The sequence below is a fragment of the Moschus berezovskii genome, chromosome 8 (assembly GCF_049115385.1).
Source record: "Moschus berezovskii isolate FMDL1 chromosome 8, NW_MosBer_1.0, whole genome shotgun sequence".
In the NCBI taxonomy this organism is placed as follows: Eukaryota; Metazoa; Chordata; class Mammalia; order Artiodactyla; family Moschidae; genus Moschus; species Moschus berezovskii.
Genome location: NC_142467.1, coordinates 96,799,755 through 96,816,948, shown reverse-complemented (window position 1 = coordinate 96,816,948; position 17,194 = coordinate 96,799,755). Strand labels below are relative to the sequence as shown.

Genomic DNA, 17,194 nt, shown 5'->3' with positions numbered 1-17,194 from the left:
TGAACAGTGCCTAAATTTTATTAAGGTCTTCAGTTCAGTTCAGTTCAGTTCGGTCGCTCAGTCCTGTCCGACTCTTTGCGACCCCATGAATCACAGCACGCCAGGCCTCCCTGTCCATCATCAACTCCCGGACTTCACTCAAACTCATGTCCATCGAGTTGGTGATGCCATCCAGCCATCTCATTCTCTGTCGTTCCCTTCTCCTCCCGCCCCCAATCCCTCCCAGCATCAGAGTCTTTTCCAGTGAGTCAACTCTTCGCATGAGGTGGCCAAAGTATTGGAGTTTCAGCTTTAGCATCAGTCCTTCCAATGAACACCCAGGATTGATCTCCTTTAGAATGGACTGGTTGGATCTCCTTGCAGTCCAAGGGACTCTCAAGAGTCTTCTCCAACACCACAGTTCAAAAGCATCAGTTCTTCGGCACTCAGCTTTCTTCACAGTCCAACTCTCACATCCATACATGACCACTGGAAAAACCATAGCCTTGACCAAACGCACCTTTGTTGGCAAAGTAATGTCTCTGCTTTTTAATATGCTATCTAGGTTGGTCATAACTTTCCTTCCAAGGAGTAAGCGTCTTTTAATTTCATGGCTGCAATCAGCATCTGCAGTGATTTTGGAGCCCCAAAAAATAAAGTCTGACACTGTTTCCACTGTTTCCCCATCTATTTCCAGATGGGACTAGATGCCATGATCTTTGTTTTCTGAATGTTGAGCTTCAAGCCAACCTTTTCACTCTCCTCTTTCACTTTCATCAAGAGGCTTTTTAGTTCCTCTTACTTTCTGCCATAAGGGTGGTGTCATCTGCATATCTGAGGTTATTGATAATTCTCCCGGCAATCTTGATTCCAGCTTGTGCTTCTTCCAGCCCAGCGTTCCTCATGATGTACTCTGCATATAAGTTAAATAAGCAGGGTGACAATATACAACCTTGACGTACTCCTTTTTCTATTTGGAACCAGTCTGTTGTTCCATGTCCAGTTTTAACTGTTGCTTTCTGACCTGCATACAGGTTTCTCAAGAGAAGGACCATCAGAGGCACTTGTTTTTGTTGTCATTGTTTAGTCGTTCAGTCATGTCCAACTCTTTGCGACCCCATGGACTGCAGCCCTCCAGGTTCCTCTGTCCACGGGATTCTCCAGACAAGAATACTGGAGTGGGTTGCCATTCCCTTTTCCAGGGGATCTTCATGACCCAGGAATCAAACCCACTTCTCCTGCATTGGCAGGTGGGTCCTTTACCACTGGGCCCCCAGAAAAGCCCCATCAGAAGCACTGCTGCTGCTGCTGCTAAGTCACTTCAGTCATGTCCAACTCTGTGCGACCCCATAGACGGCAGCCCACCAGGCTCCCCTGTCCCTGGGATTCTCCAGGCAAGAACACTAAGCACACCGGTGGTCAAAAAAGTTTGTTATTTTTTAGCTTGTGCAGCAAGGAAGACCCCTTAGCAGGGTATCTCCAGAAGAGAGAGGTGGAGGACAGAAAGGCTTCTTATAGGATTCACACTTGTGCTGGGTAGTTTTAAGTAGAGTTGAGGAGAGTAGAAGCAATTCTAGCCTGGCGCTGTGAGGGAGCAGATTGGTGACCGGGTATTTTGGTGATTTTTAGATGTAGGAGGATGGATGTAGGGCTGTCATTGGGAAGAAGCGGCAGTCATCTGTTAGTAGGGGGCACAGGGTATGTATTCATTTTCAAGGTTGCAGAGTGTCCTTGTGTCTATCTCAGCTTAGATGCGGTCACAGAGCGGCCTTGTGTGATGACTGTTTATGTTCTGAGACCTGTTGTTTATGTTCTGGTAAGAACATCACAGGCCAGCTGCCCGCTGCCAGGGCTGTATTTCATTCCCTCTTCACAGGGATCTTCCTCTCCAGGTAAAGTATGCCCAGATTGCTTCTCAGACCTGGCTTATAGAAGGAGGAACAGGCACGGGGAGCCCACCAGTGACAGCCCTGCATGACCCTGGGAGAAGGAGGAGTCTTAAAGTGAAAACGCTGGACTGAGCAAAGATACCACAAGTTTGTAAATTCTCAACGTCTGAACTATGCTGATGTGTGTTACCCATCTGCAAGAGGCAGAGACTGTTCGGGGCTCCTGGAAACAAGGGAGAGAGAGAGAGAGTCGGAGACACGGGCAGTAGGCAGAGACAGGGAGAGAGAGGACGAGGATGCAGAGACATAGGGACGGAGGCAGAGAAAGTGACAAGAGAAGCCCAGACATGGACATAAAGGGACGGAGGGACAGAGAAGGGACAGAGAGAGAGAGACGGGTGGAGAGGGATCAAGAGCGGCTGAGACAGAAGCAGAAGAGGAGAGGAGGCGGCGGGGACAGCGCGGGCGGGGCCCGGCGCAGACAAAGGCGCGGCCGCGCGGCCGGGTGGCCGGGCCGGGACAAAGGCTGGCCCGGGGGGCGGGGGCAGCGATGGCGACGGCCGAGGCGGGCGCGGGCGAACTACAAGTCCCAGCAGCCCCCGCTGCGGCCCTCGGCCGGCCCCTCTCGCTCCCGGGGAGCGCCTGGCGGGGCCGCAGGGCCGAGGGGGCCGCCGGCGGGGCTGGCGGGAGGGGGGCTTCCTGCGGGCCCCGGGGGCGCCGGCGGGCGCGGCGGGCCGGGCAGGGGAGAGGGGCGCCGGGTGAGTGTCCCCGCGAGCGGGCCGGGCGGGCGGGCGCCGCGATGAGGGGGGCGGGCGCGGGGGGCCCCCAGCGCGGGGCGCGGCCCGGGGCGACCTCTGTCCCACCCCCCGCCGCCGCCCCGCGCGCCCGCCAGCCCCGGGAGAGCAGAGCCTGGGGCGCGATGGGAGGGGGCCGCGCGACCTGCGGGCCTAGCGCGCCGGTTCCGCCGCTGCGGCCCCGGGGGAGGGCCCAGCCCAAGCTGGGCGCCGTCAATCGGGAGGTAGGGGAGGTGGGCACCCCTCGGCTGGGGGCGGGGGCGTAAGTCCAGAACGCCGCCTCCTCTGGAGGCGATCCGGATCCCCCACCCCAGGAGCCCAGGAGTGACCCCAGGTATTGTTCCCTCAGACCCTCCAGGCTGGGGTCCGGAATTCAGGAGACCCATCCTCCAGAGGGACCTCCCCCCAGGACCCCAGTTGTTGTTTCCCCTCACTCTCCAGTCTTGGGGTCCAGAGCACTGGAAGCCCCTTACTCAGGAGGTGATCCAGGATTCCACCTGCCCCCCAGGAACTCAGGGAAGGATACCAGTTATGTCTCCTTGCTGCTTGTAGCTCAGTGGTGGGAATTCAGGAGCCAGTCTAAGGGTCTTCCCCCTACTGGGAATCCAGGGGTGACCCAGCACTGTCCCCCAACCCTCCATCATGGAATGTGAGGAGGTAAACTAGGAACTTAGGCCTCTCTCTGTGTATCCACTCCCAGTTCTGGGGTTGTGGCTCAGAAGTTCCCCCTCCCCCAAAGGAGAGCCAAAGTGCCCCCCAACGCACACCCACCCACCCCCACTTCAACCCCCCTCCCAGTAATAGATCTATTTGTTGTTTTACCCCCTAGGCCTAGCCATGGAGTGGGCATCACCTCCCCTTCAGATAATCCTGAGCTCTGCCTGCTCCCCAGAAGGGGTCCCAGTTTGTTTCTCTGTTCCACTCCCTACCTCCAGCCATGGAGGTAGAACTCAGGATCTTTCTTCCTAGAGAGGACCATCTCCATGCTTCAGCCGTGGAGTCAGTCACTCAAGAAATCATTCCTTCCTAGGAGATGGCCCAGGGGTCCCTCCAGTAACCAAAGAGAAGCCTGATGTGTTGTTTTGCCTACCCCGCAGCTAGGGGTTTTCTGGTGGCTCAGATAGTAAAGAATATGCCTGCAATGCAGGAGACCCTTGTTTGATCCCTGGGTGGGGAAGATCCGCTGGAGAAGGGAATTGGCTAGGCACTCCAGTATTCTTGCCTGGATAATTCCTTGGACAGAGAAGCCTGGTGGGTTACAGTCCATGAGATACCAAACTGGACTAAGTGACTAACAAGCTAGGGGTTAGAATTCAGGATCAATCTAATCGGGCAAACAGGTATGGTGACACCTGTCCCTACTCTCCTGGATAATGGGCCTATGGGTCTCCCTGCCCCCTCCAGGGGTCCCCACGCACACTCTAACTTTAGAAATCGGCATTCAGGATCTTCTATCTAAGACAGAACATAGGTGTTTTGACACTTAGTCCTACTCCAGAACTGTGAAGTTTGGAATTCACGTTGTCTCTTCCCCAGGAAGCAAGCCAGGGGTCTCCCTGCATGCCCCCAGTGATCCAGGAGGAGTACCAGATGTTGTCTGCCCCCCACCCCACACACACACACACTCATCCCCCACAGACAGAGGCTTCAGAGATCACTATGTTTCCTCTCTAGGAGGTGAGCCAAGTTCCCTACCAGGAACCCCCAAATATGCCACCCCCAACAATGGGACTGGAATTCAGACCATGTACTTAGAGCAAGCACAGGAACCTAGACACCCACCCTCTTCCCCTCAAAGGGGCCTTGGTCAAGGCGACTCTCTCTCCTCCACAGGACCTGAGCTTCCCACCAGAGGAGGAGCCCAGGATGGAGAGAGGGGCGGAGCCATGGAGCTGGGTGCTGGAGACCTCTAGTGCTGGGTCCCCTGACTTCTATCCAGGTGTGGGGCTGAGAAGGGAGGCCCCTCCCCATGTCTCACCAGGGTCCCTCTTCTCCCTGCCCTGGCAGGAGCCAGTGCAGTCCCTATAGCACGAGACAAGAGAAGGATCTGTGTGTGTACCCCAAAGTGGGATCTCGGGTACAGCCCGACTCCCTCTCCCTTCCCTGCCCAAGCTCCAAAAGAGACCCGCGGTTCCCCAGAACCTACTCTCCACTCACCCTCTGCCCTCACCCCATAGATCCTGCCCCAGAAGCCGGTACTTCTACACCAGGGATGAGGCGTTCCGTCTTAGTCAGGAACCCAGGCCACAAAGGCAGGAGGCCCGATTATGAAAAGCTTGACTCAGACTCAGAAGACCTAGACCCCGACCCAGAAGAGCTGGACCCGGCTTCCGAAAACCCGGAGCCTGAGCAGGAAGACCTCCACACTGTCTCTGAGGACGTGGACCCCAGCTATGAAGATCTGGAGCCTGTCTCCGAGGCTCTGGATGCCGAGGTGGATGCTCCAGGCTCCATCTCGGGGATCCGTGACTCCGACCCCCAAGATCTCGACCCCCTGTCTTCAAGTTTCGACGACCCCGACGTCATTGGCCCCGTTCCCCTGATCCTCGACCCTAACAGCGACACACTCAGTCCCACTGCCGCTCCAGACCTGGACTCCCTCTCCTCCGACCTCCCTGCCACCCCTGAGGTCCTGAACGCCGCCCCCGCGGTGCTCCCTGCACCTGCCAGCCCGCCCCGGCCCTTCTCCTGCCCCGACTGCGGGCGAGCCTTCCGCCGCAGCTCAGGGCTGAGCCAGCACCGCCGCACGCACAGCGGTGAGAAGCCCTACCGCTGCCCCGACTGCGGCAAGTCATTCAGCCACGGCGCCACGCTGGCGCAGCACCGGGGCATCCACACTGGCGCGCGGCCCTACCAGTGCGCCGCGTGCGGCAAGGCCTTCGGTTGGCGCTCCACACTGCTCAAGCACCGCAGCAGCCACAGTGGCGAGAAGCCTCACCATTGCCCGGTGTGTGGCAAAGCCTTCGGCCACGGCTCGCTGCTGGCGCAGCACCTGCGCACTCACGGCGGCCCGCGGCCGCACAAATGCCCGGTGTGCGCCAAGGGCTTCGGGCAGGGCTCGGCGCTGCTGAAGCACCTGCGCACGCACACGGGCGAGAGGCCGTACCCATGCCCGCAATGCGGCAAGGCCTTCGGGCAGAGCTCGGCACTGCTGCAGCACCAGCGCACGCACACGGCGGAGCGCCCCTACCGCTGTCCCCACTGCGGCAAGGCCTTTGGCCAGAGCTCCAACCTGCAGCATCACCTGCGCACGCACACAGGCGAGCGGCCCTACGCCTGCCCCCACTGCTCCAAGGCCTTTGGGCAGAGCTCCGCGTTGCTGCAGCACCTACATGTGCATTCGGGCGAGCGCCCCTACCGCTGCCAGCTCTGCGGCAAGGCCTTCGGCCAAGCCTCCAGCCTCACCAAGCACAAGCGTGTGCACGAGGGTGCGGCTGCAGCTGCGGCTGCCGCCGCTGCCGCTGCTGGCCTGGGCCTCAGCCCCGCTTCGATGCTAAGGCCAGGGCAGGCCTCCCTCCTGGGTCCGGATGCTATCTCAGTGCTCAGCCCTGGCCCTAGCTCTGGCCTTGACCCTGACCCTGGCTCTGCGCTGGGCTCCCTTCCCAATCCCAACCCCAACCCCCCCAGTGGCTCTGGATCTAGCCCCACCCCTGGTTCTGGCCTGTCTTCTGACCCTAAGCCTGGGCACAATGCCAATTCCGACCTCCTGGCTAGCCCTGACCACAGATCTGGTCCCAGCCCCGACACAGATCCTGTGCCCAGCCCTGACCCCCACTCCAAGTCCCACCCTGACCCCGGCTCTCCCATCCGTGACACTGTCAGCCCAGCCCTCCCTACGGGCGAGAGTCCCAGGTGGGTGCAGGAGCAAGAAGCCCTGCTCGGGCCGGATGGCTGAAGGGTGTGCTGGCACCCACAGGGGCCTGGGAAAGCGTGTGTTGTGCAGTTAGTAAAATCCTCCCACTGCCTCCTGGCTCTGTGTCGTCGTTCTGCTGTTGCTCTTTTTTCTCTAATGTGCAGCCTGTTCCTGGGGAGATGGTAGGGTACTGCTGGAGCTAGCCATACAAATGGAACCTTACTGTCCTGGCTCCCCCCACAACATCCTCCTGGCAGCAGCTTCCCCCAGGAGGTACTGGTCCATCCCAGCAGTCGCTACTCTCTGTTCCCCCAGACCTAGCCACCCCATTCAGGGGCGGACTCACCCTGTGGTTTGGTCTATGCTGCTTCCTTCCCTTTTAGAGTTAACTTTCCCACGAGTGGTGGGATTTCTGGCACATTGAACATCTAGCAGGTGCATAGCAGAGGCTGATAGGAAACCATGTGGGCAGCCTGGCCTTTCTGCTCCCCAGATTTACCCCTTATCCTTCAAAGCCCACGTTGCAGGTAACACCACAGGACAAAGAAGAGGTCACTTGCTTATGCATTCAACAAACCTGTGTTGATTGCTCAAGTCTCAGCAGGGAGCAAGATTAGCAGGGCCGTGGTTCTCACAGAGCTCCCAGAGTTCAGAAACACTTAAAAAGCAACTATAGAGTATGGTGCATTCAAGAAGCATAACAAGACTTCTGGTTTAAATAGGGGACAGCTTCCCTATGGAAGGACTTTGTAAGTCCAATCACTGCTACTTTAATCAGCACTACTGTTGGTTCAGACTTGCGCTGTGCATTTGCATTTTCTCACTTAATTTTTTTAAAAATAATTTTATTTATCTTTTGGCCATGCTGAGTCTTCATTGCTGTGCGTGGGCTTTTCTCTAGTTGCAGTGAGCAGGGGCTACACTTCGTTGTGGTGCACGGGCTTCTCATTGCCTTAGTTTCTTTTGTGGAGCACAGGCTCTAGGCAGATAGGCTTCAGTAGTTGTGACTCACAGGCTCTAGAGCACTGGCTCAGTAGTTGCGGAGCACAGACTTAGTTGCCCCGTGCTGTGTGGGATCTTCCCAGACCAAGATAGAATCTGTGTTCCCTGCACTGGTAAGCAGATTCTTAATTACTGGACCATCAAGGAAGCCCTCTCATTTAATTCTCTCAGCAGCTCCATGAGACAGGTAACTGAGTATTCCCCTTTTGCAAATGAGGACATTGAGGCACATGGCGTTTAAGGGAGTTTTTCAAAGACCTAGAAGTGGTGGTTGGGAGCATGTAGATTTAAACCCAAATTGCCTGCCTCCAAGCCTGCGTTGTCAACCCTATGCCCTAAGGCAAGGTTGTACTAAGGCCCTGGGGCCACTGAGATGAGATAGGGGAGGAGGTAGGTGGGGCTGGAAAAGAGGGCTCCAGTAGATTGAAGAGGGGAGTTTGCTTGTCATCCCAGAGAAATAGGAAGCTACCAGCAGGTTCTGACAGAGGACTGATATCAATTATTTTTGGAAGACCCTTCTGGCTGCTGGATGGAGAGGGGAATGGAGGGGGATCAGAAATAGGAGTCTAAGATCAGGGAGGTTGTTGCAGTGGTCCAATATTGGGAGACTGAGCTGACAGCCATAGGAGTGGAGGAAAGTGGTCCTATTTAGGATACAATTAGGAAAAGAAGTAGGATTAATGATAATTTCAGATGAGAGGGGGTTGAGGGTGAGGGAGGGTTTCTGGGAGGATAGAGCCGGGCACCCTTGAGACAGGATCATTGTCCTACACCGCGGAGGAAAAGGGATCAAGCATTAGACATGGAAGCCAAGAGTTCGGCACTGGACGCCGGAACGACAGGGAGCCGGGACCGAGTCAGTCCTAAGTCCGCACGCTCACAGCCGGCCCATCCCCCAGCACATTGGCACTTCGGCGCTAGGACCTCGCGACCGCCTAGAGGAAGCCAGCCGCCACCCGAGGCACGCGTGCGTGCTGCTCAGGCAGGGGCTGTCGTGGCGCAGGGGGCGGGACCGGATTTGGTCGCCTGCCTCCCAGGCCGCGGTGGTCACGTGTCTGAGGCGCGAGTCAGCTGATGCGGGAGGGTTTGAAGCTGCACCGCCAGGGAGCGAGGCCGCAGTGACAGCGAGGGGCGTTCGGACCCCGGCTGTCCCGCCGCGCCCGGCGGCGTCCGGCGCTCCGGGCCCCGACATGGCAGTCCCCGTAGGCCCGTGCGGCTCAGGTGAGGGCGCAGGGAGCCCGGCGAGCTCCGGAACGCGGGCTGCGAACCTGCGGACGGCTTCTCCTACCTGGGACGGTGGAGCTCCGGGTTTCCCTTTCCCCAGCTCCCATGCCCACCTCTCAGCTTCCCGGTGGCGTCGGTATGGACTGACGGCTCCTAGAGCCTAGGAGAAAGGGCAGAAAGGGCAGGCTGCCCACATGTGGCGGGTGGGCACCAGCTTCTCCCCTCTAAGTGGCGGGACTCCGGGCTGTGCTCTAGTACCTTCAACTCAGGCAGCTGGCGAGCCACCAGCTTCTCTGACTAGCGGCGGCGAGGGTCCCAGGATTTGCATCCCGAGCAAATTCGTTTTGCTCAGTTCTACTGAAACTCCGACCTCGGGCCCCAGCTTCTCCAACCCCCACCCCCACCCTCCCGCCCCAACGTCAAACTCCCAGACTCTGCTTCCCTAGGCCAGGAGGCAAATGTTCAGCTTTTCTAAACTCAGGCAGGACTGCTGGGGCGTGGTTGCCACTTTAAACCCAGGTGCCTAACTCAATTTCAGATCTCCAAACCCGTGGAAGCTCAGTTGCCTCTCATAGGGGAGCCTGGAGGAATGCCCATGTGTTGATCATCTTCTCTTAAACTAGCTGCAGACACCTCAGAGATGTCTTAGTCATTGGAACCTGGGGTGGATAAGCTGTGATCCCAGCCAGGGAGGTGCCCCGCCCTCTGGCCTCCCATCCAGCTGTCTTGTAAACAACCACAACAGCATCTGAGTGCCAAAGGGATCTGGAGGTGGCCCTCCCTGCGGGACAGGTTCAGAGAGTGTCCACATTTCATCTTGGTGGCTGGGCTAGGCAGAGAGCCACACAGGCCTTGGAATGAAACAGGGTTCTTCCAGTGGGGATCATGGGGGTATGTCAGGGACTATTCTAGGCTGCTGTGACCAACTATGACCCTGGCAGTTGCTGAAAACTTGAACTTCCTCTTGGGCTGGTCACGATTGAAAGGAGTCAGTGGTGCTTAGAATAGCTTCTGTTTAGGAGTTCCCTGGTGGTCTAGTGGTTAGGACTTGGTGCCTTCATTGCTGTGGCCTGGGTTCAGTCCCTGGTCTAGGAACTAAGATCCTGCAAGCCCCTGCTGCTGCTGCTAAGTCGCTTCAGTCGTGTCCGACTCTGTGCGACCCCATAGACGGCAGCCCGCCAGGCTCCTCTGTCCATGCGATTTTCTAGGCAAGAGTACTGGAGTGGCTTGCCATTGCCTTCTCCGCTGCAAGCCCCTAGGCATGGCCAAAAAGAAGGAGGAAAAAACAAACAAACAAAAAAAATAGCCTCTACTTGTTGAGGAACTGTTGAGGCTTAGGGATGGAATGCTTTGTAAGGATCAAATTCTTAGCTTCCTAGTGAGAGAATTTATTGCCCCATTTTGCAGTCAAGGAAGCTGAGACTCAGGGAAACTGAATGCCCTGAGGCAGAGCCAGGAATCAGTTCAGGCTCTTTCAAGTGACTTAGAGTCTTCGACCAGCACTGCTGCAAATATCTGTAAAATGTTATGAATTTTCTGGTTTTCCTTAGATTTCTCAGAGTTCTTTCTTAGCTGGAGCTTGGGACCTGCCTCCCCTACTGGCAGGTAAACTTGTCTCGGCCTGGTCCCCACTTCCCTCTCCCTCCCATCTCACAGAGACCGAGCGGCTCCTGACACCCAGCCCTGGATATGGGACTCAGACAGGGGCTTCCCCAGTCCCTTCAACCCCTCCAGAAGAGGAAGATCTCCGTCGCCGTCTCAAGTACTTCTTCATGAGCCCCTGTGATAAATTCCGGGCCAAGGGTCGCAAGCCTTTCAAGCTCATGCTGCAGGTGGTGAAGATCTTGGTGGTCACCGTGCAGGTGAGACCTATACCACTCGCCCCTGCCCCCAGAATTCCACCTGTGGGCCCTATTTTCCTTGAAGGGGAATCTTGGATTCAGAGCCCAGTCCTGCCCCCGCAGCAGCATCATGATAGTGACAGTGGCACTCATCAGTCGGAAGCCCTCTGGGATCTGCACAGGAGCAGCTCCTTTAAGCTTCACAAATGCCTTCTAAGGTCCTGGCCAGTGTTGTCGCCCTTTTTTTTATAGATGAGACAAATGAGGCTCAGAGAGGTTAAGGGACTTGTCCAAAGTCACGTAGCAACTAAGACTTGGGAGCTGGCATGTGGACCCTGGCAGTCTGATGGTGGTTGCTGACCCTCAAAGAAAACTGACCTGGTGGCTGCAGGGATCACTGCCCTCACTCCCTCTCCCAGGCCCTGTGCTGGGCTCCAAGGACTCCATGATGAGTCAGACTCAGCCCCTGTCCTGAGAGCTTCTGGTCTAGTGACTTTGGGTATGTCACCATGCTTCTAATCTCCTGTCAGTAAAGGAGCCCAGTGAAGGGCTTCCCAGGTGACTCAGTGGTAAAGAACCTACCTGCCAATGCAGGAGACACAGGTTTAATCCCTGGGTCAGGAAGATCCTCTAGAGGAGGAAATGGCAACCCACTCCAGTATTCTTGCCAGTGAAATCCCATGGACAGAGGAGCCTGGTGGGCTATAGTCCATGGGATCGAAAAGAGTCGGACACGACTGCCCAACTGAATAACAACAAAAGGAACCCAGTAGTGGTACTTAGCCTATCCAGTTCCGTTCAGTCGCTCAGTCGTGTCTGACTCTTTGTGACCATGGACTGCAGCACACCAGGCTTCCCTGTCCATCCCCAACTCCTGGAGCTTGACTCTCCGCATAGGTTTGGGTTTAGCACAGCAGCTGGCACCCAGTACACAAGTAACAGGCGTTAGCTGTTGCTGTGAGTTCTGTGAGCAGCCACTGTGTGCATATGGTGGGCCTGCCCTCATGAGGAGGGCCCTCTCCCTTCTCTCCCTCCACTCATGCACTGTGGGAGATTCCCATCATCCTTGTCCCTCCTGCCAGCTCATCCTGTTTGGGCTCAGCAACCAGCTGGCAGTGACGTTCCGGGAGGAGAACACCATTGCTTTCCGGCACCTCTTCCTGCTGGGCTACACGGATGGGGCGGACGACACGTTCGCAGCCTACACGCGGCAGCAGCTATACCAGGCCATCTTCTATGCTGTGGACCAGGTGCGGGCGGCCAGGAGCCAGTGGGCAGCTGGGCCCTCAGAGGAGAACGGACGGGGCTGACAGATCCTCCCCTCCTTTGCCTGCAGTACCTGATGCTCCCAGACGTGTCCCTGGGCCGGTATGCCTATGTGCGGGGCGGGGGCGGCCCCTGGGCCAACGGCTCGGCCCTGGCCCTCTGCCAGTGCTACTACCACCGGGGCCACGTGGACCCAGCCAACGACACATTTGACATTGACCCAATGGTCGTCACGGGTGAGTGGGCCGGGCAGGGCTCAGTGGTCAGGAGCCCGGGCTGCTAGGATTAAAATCCCACTTGAAAATCCCTCCTGCTCGTCTGGAAGACAGGGTGGTGAGGATGACGTGATGATTAGTGGGCTGCTTGGTGTGCAGACAGAGCTGCATGTCATGTTTCACTGTCATTCATTCACTAAACATCTGGGGCCACAGAGCACCAGGCACTGGGGCCTGTGTATGGGGTTAGATAGACTGGGCCTGACCCTTGTGGGGTAGACAGCAGAAACAAACAAATGTTGAAATACGAAGGGAGAGGTAAAGCAGGGAAGGGGGCTGTCGGGGACTCTGGGGAGACCTGCCTGTGCCTCCCCTGCCACCAGTGTCCCCTCCCTGACTCCCTGTCCTCAGACTGTATCCGGGTGGACCCCCCTGAGAGACCCCCCGTTCCCCCCAGTGATGATCTCTCCCTCTCGGATGGCAGCGCCAGTTACAGGAACCTCACGCTCAAATTCCACAAGTACTGTCTGACCGATCGAGGGGGCTGGGGGTGCGGGGAGGCAGGACTCCAGGCATCTTCAGTGTTGGGGGAGGGGGCAGCCACTACCCCACAAGCTGGGGCTGGGCGGGCCAAGCCAATGCTGCCACGTGAGCACTTCCTCTGCCAGCTGCAGAGTCAGCGTGGGGCAGAGCACTGGCACTCAGGCAGAGCCCACCCACCCCCTCACCCAAGCCTCCCCCCTAGGCTGATCAACGTCACCATCCACTTCCAGCTGAAGACCATTAACCTCCAGAGCCTGATCAACAATGAAATCCCAGACTGCTACACCTTCAGTATCCTGGTGAGCCCACGGTCCCTGGGGTGTGGGTGAGGAACCAGCCCGTGATGGGGTAGGGTGGGGGGCGGGGCACAGGACTCCTGAACTCTGGAGCTGGGGGACCCTGGGCCAGGGGCAGTGTGGGGATAATGGGGGAGGCTGGGGCTGGAGAGACCAACCGTCCTGCAGGTCTGGGAGCCTTGGGTCTGCCGAGGTTGACCCTGTCCCATCTCATCTCACCGCACCCCTGCAGATCACATTTGACAATAAGGCACACAGTGGGCGTGTCCCCATCAGCCTAGAGACCCAGGCCCACATCCAGGAGTGTAAGCACCCCAGCGTCTTTGGCCATGGTGAGCCCCCAAGCCCCGAACCAGTGCTGCCCAGGGGCTCTGAATTTCCCTGGTAGCCCCGAGCCCCAGACCAGCATGGACCAAGCTCCCGACTCACCCAGAGAAACCTATAAGCCCACTGACCAGCCCAAACCAGCCCTGAAGCCCCCCAGGGCCTGGCCCAGTCGCCTCATCCCCGACCCTGCCTTTGGCCCCCTCCCCACAGGAGACAATAGCTTCCGGCTCCTGTTTGACGTGGTTGTGATCCTCACCTGCGCCTTCTCCTTCCTGCTGTGTGCCCGCTCACTGCTCCGAGGCTTCCTCCTGCAGAACGTGAGAGCCACCCCCAGCCTCGCCCAGCTCTGGGACCCTTGGGGCCGCTAGGGTGGTGAGCCTCCCCTGCCCAGACTGGCCCTCACCCCACCTGCCTACCCCTGCAGGAATTTGTCAGGTTCATGTGGCGACGGCGGGGACGGGTCATCAGCCTGTGGGAGCGGTTGGAATTTGTCAATGGCTGGTACATCCTTCTGGTCACCAGTGACATGCTTACCATCTCGGGCACCATCATGAAGATTGGCATTGAAGCCAAGGTGGGTCCTACCTGCGCCCTGCCTCCCCACCCCATCTCCTTCCAGACCCTGGCCCCCTCTCCCACTCCCTGCCGATGCCATCCCCAGGGAAAGGCCGGACGGAGTTGACGCTACTCCCACCCCTAGAACCTGGCAAGCTACGATGTCTGCAGCATCCTCCTGGGCACCTCAACACTGCTAGTCTGGGTCGGAGTCATCCGCTACTTGACCTTCTTCCATAAGTACAATGTAAGCTTCGGACATGCAGGCAGGGCCCTCTTGGTGGCAGCCTCGTGTCCCTTAATTCCCACCCCCCACCCCAGATAAATCATACCTGTATTGCCATCAACAGCCCCTGCAGATGACCCACCAGGAGCCTCTTCCCCTTACCTGCCTCCCCACCCCCGCCAGACATACCTGTCACTCTACATGAGCAGGGGCAATGTGAGCCCACTTTCATCCCCAACCCCCTGCCAGCTGAATCCAGCCAAGGGGGTGTGCCCTCAGCACCCTGCTGCCCATTCTGTGGGTCCCTCCAGCTTCTCTGGTCACCCCAGCTGGCCTGTGTTGTGGGTACGCCCACACTACTGGTCCCCCCTCCCCGACAGATCCTCATCGCCACACTGCGGGTGGCCCTGCCCAGCGTCATGCGCTTCTGCTGCTGTGTGGCCGTCATCTATCTGGGCTATTGCTTCTGCGGCTGGATCGTGTTGGGGCCCTACCACGTGAAGGTAGGGGCTGGCAGGGACTTGTGGGTGGCACTCATGACCCACTGTCCAGGGGTCCCTGGCTCCCCTTCTTACTTCCTGAGTTCTCTGACACCAGCGCGTCCATCTGCTGTTGATATGGTGACACTGAACGACCCACCTTGATCCCTGGTACCTTACTAGCAAGTCTCCAGCAGTTCTATCCACTGTCCTCTCTGAACACCCCCAGTGACCCTGGCCTTGACCCTTATTCAGTGACCCATCCGCCCCAGTTGGCCTCACCATGACTACTAGTGCTCTGTCTGCTGTCCCCTCTGACTCCCCAATGCCACTACCAGCCCCGTCCCAGCCCCCAGCCACGCCCCCAGCTTGCTCTGACCCCCCACTGCACTGCCCGCCTGCAGTTCCGCTCACTGTCCATGGTGTCCGAGTGCCTGTTCTCGCTTATCAACGGGGATGACATGTTCGTGACCTTCGCGGCCATGCAGGCGCAGCAGAGCCGCAGCAGCCTGGTCTGGCTCTTCTCTCAGCTCTACCTGTACTCCTTCATCAGCCTGTTCATCTACATGGTGCTTAGTCTCTTCATCGCGCTCATCACAGGCGCCTACGACACCATCAAGGTCAGCCACCTCCCTGTGGGCCACCCCACACGCATTAGCGCACAGCCCCAAACTCGGGCTCTAAGTCCCTCAAGGTTGGCCACAGTGGGGTGAGTGAGAAGGACCCTGGGAAAGAATATGGGAGACTCCACGAGGCCAAAGGAGAGGTTAGCTCGGAATTGGGGGGCCCAAGAGGGGCCGATACCATCCTTGTCACAGCTGCTGCTTTCTCAGTTTTATCAAGGTGTGGGGCCACGTAGGATTCCTGCATCTTTTACTAACAGGGAACCCAAGCCATTGGAGTAGGCAATGGCAGCCCACTCCAGAATTCTTGCCTGGAAAATCCCTTGAATAGAGGAGCCTGGTGGGCTACAGTCCCTGGGATTGCAAAAGTCACTGAGTGACTGAACACACACAAACCAAGCCATAGAGTTTCAGTGACTCACCCAAGGTTGGCTACTAGGCAGATGGTGAACCCGGCTCATCCTGAAACTATGTGATTCTAGAAGTGCTGTTCCCAACCCCTCTGTCCTGTGGGTCTGGGGAATGGTGGTGGTCCTGCAGGCTGCAGGGCCCAGGGCAGAACATGGGCATGACAGGTAGACAGGCTCTTTCAGGAGATGTGTTTGGGGGCCTGTTGTGTGCCAAGCCTGGTGCCAGGTGTCTGTTCAGCACTGGTGGGCAGGATGGATAATGGACAGACCAGAGTATGGCAATCTACCGATGGGAGCTGGTATAAAAAGGAAGTACTGAAGATTACAGAGGCCCCCTGCTTTAGACTGGTGTTGGGCTGAGTCCAGGCAAATTTCTAAAATGTGCTGTCTGGTCTCTGGCCACGCATGTGACTAGTTACACTTTGACTATCATGAAAATGAAACAATTCTAAATTCAGTTCCTCACTCACACCAGGCATAGAGCAAGCACCCAAACGCCAGTGTGGTTAGCAGCTACCAGATTTAGACAGCATAGATATCAAACCTTTCCATCATCTCAGAACATTCTGGATTGATGAGACAAGAGCCCAGGAGAGAGTGCACCAGGGAAAAGGAACTGCCAGAAAGGATTTGGAGAAGAGAGTGGTCCCATGAAGTTGGGAAGGGTGAAAAAAAGGCTGAAAGCCAGAACATCCCTGCAACTGGGAATGCAGAAGACTGCACCGGCCTGTGCCTGGACATACAGCCAGTTAACAGATATACTCCTGTCACTCAGACCCAAGGACCCTCTCATAGGTCTTCCTTTAGCACTTAAAGATCACACGTGTGTATCAGCCTTGGGGGTACAGACCCAGACCTTGCTTCCGCTGTGTGCACTTAAGTCAGTGGGTGGTTGCCAAGTCAGATTGGGTCCAGCATGGCTCTCGGTGGTGGACCCGCAGGCGGAGAGGGCACGTTCAGTGGTCAGGGAATGACTCCAGGTAAAGCAAAGCACGGGGAATCAGCAGGTGGAGGGCACAGCGTGTGCAAAGCCCCAGAGGAGGGAGCCTGGTTGGACACCAGGATCAGGGAGGAGATTCAGATCGTTGGAGAGGAGGGGGAGGGCGGGGGTGTCTTTCATGCGGGTTCCGGGTCTCTCTCCCCAGCACCCGGGCGGAGCGGGCGCAGAGGTGAGCGAGCTCCAGGCCTACATCGCGCAGTGCCAGGACAGCCCCACCTCCGGCAAATTCCGCCGCGGGAGCGGCTCCGCCTGCAGCCTCCTTTGCTGCTGTGGCAGGTTCGAGGCTGGTTTGGCTCGGGTTTGCGGTTTGCTGGTGGAAGGGAAGCGGACGGAGGGAACGGATGCTTTCCACCTCCGCTAACACTGCCCCTCCTTCAGGGACGCTTCGGAGGAGCATTCGCTGCTGGTGAATTGACTCGGACCTGGACTGCTACTGGACGTTAGCCCCATCACCACCACCACCCCCGGAGTGCGGAGACCCAAGCTTATTTATTTTTACCCTTTGCTTTTAAGGGCCGGCTGCCAGTCGCGCCCCGTGAGGGCCTGGGCCAGTCGGGTCGGACGTTGAACAAGGATAGGGTGGGTGTTAAATAAACGGGAAAATAAACTTGTTCTCATTTGTAGTGGGAGGGGCATCCCCTGAGCCAACTGGTCGCGGGTCCCTTTAAAGCG

At 57.5% G+C, this 17,194-nt stretch overlaps 2 protein-coding genes across 5 annotated transcripts; both read left to right on the top strand.

The window, feature by feature from the left end:
- Positions 1 to 2,418: 2,418 nt before the first annotated feature.
- ZNF358 (zinc finger protein 358) lies at positions 2,419 to 6,632 on the top strand. Of its 4 annotated transcripts, none has more exons than XM_055428939.2 (3): positions 2,494 to 2,626; positions 4,496 to 4,601; positions 4,840 to 6,632. In XM_055428939.2, exons 2-3 carry the CDS (start codon positions 4,529 to 4,531, stop codon positions 6,555 to 6,557), a joined length of 1,791 nt encoding a protein of 596 aa, XP_055284914.2. In that variant the 5' UTR covers positions 2,494 to 2,626; positions 4,496 to 4,528; the 3' UTR covers positions 6,558 to 6,632. The 4 variants fall into 4 exon arrangements, with proteins under 4 accessions (XP_055284917.2, XP_055284914.2, XP_055284918.2 ...); XM_055428943.2 differs by lacking the exon at positions 4,496 to 4,601 and adding an exon at positions 4,199 to 4,339 and having other exon boundaries at positions 2,533 to 2,626; XM_088838975.1 differs by lacking the exon at positions 2,494 to 2,626 and adding an exon at positions 4,203 to 4,339.
- Positions 6,633 to 8,565: 1,933 nt separating this feature from the next.
- On the top strand, positions 8,566 to 17,129 carry MCOLN1 (mucolipin TRP cation channel 1). The gene is made up of 14 exons (XM_055429370.2): positions 8,566 to 8,738; positions 10,398 to 10,603; positions 11,665 to 11,832; positions 11,919 to 12,084; positions 12,475 to 12,583; positions 12,809 to 12,905; positions 13,135 to 13,234; positions 13,440 to 13,546; positions 13,654 to 13,803; positions 13,930 to 14,031; positions 14,391 to 14,513; positions 14,894 to 15,109; positions 16,668 to 16,798; positions 16,901 to 17,129. Exons 1-14 carry the CDS (start codon positions 8,708 to 8,710, stop codon positions 16,935 to 16,937), a joined length of 1,743 nt encoding a protein of 580 aa, XP_055285345.1. The 5' UTR covers positions 8,566 to 8,707; the 3' UTR covers positions 16,938 to 17,129.
- Positions 17,130 to 17,194: the final 65 nt, after the last annotated feature.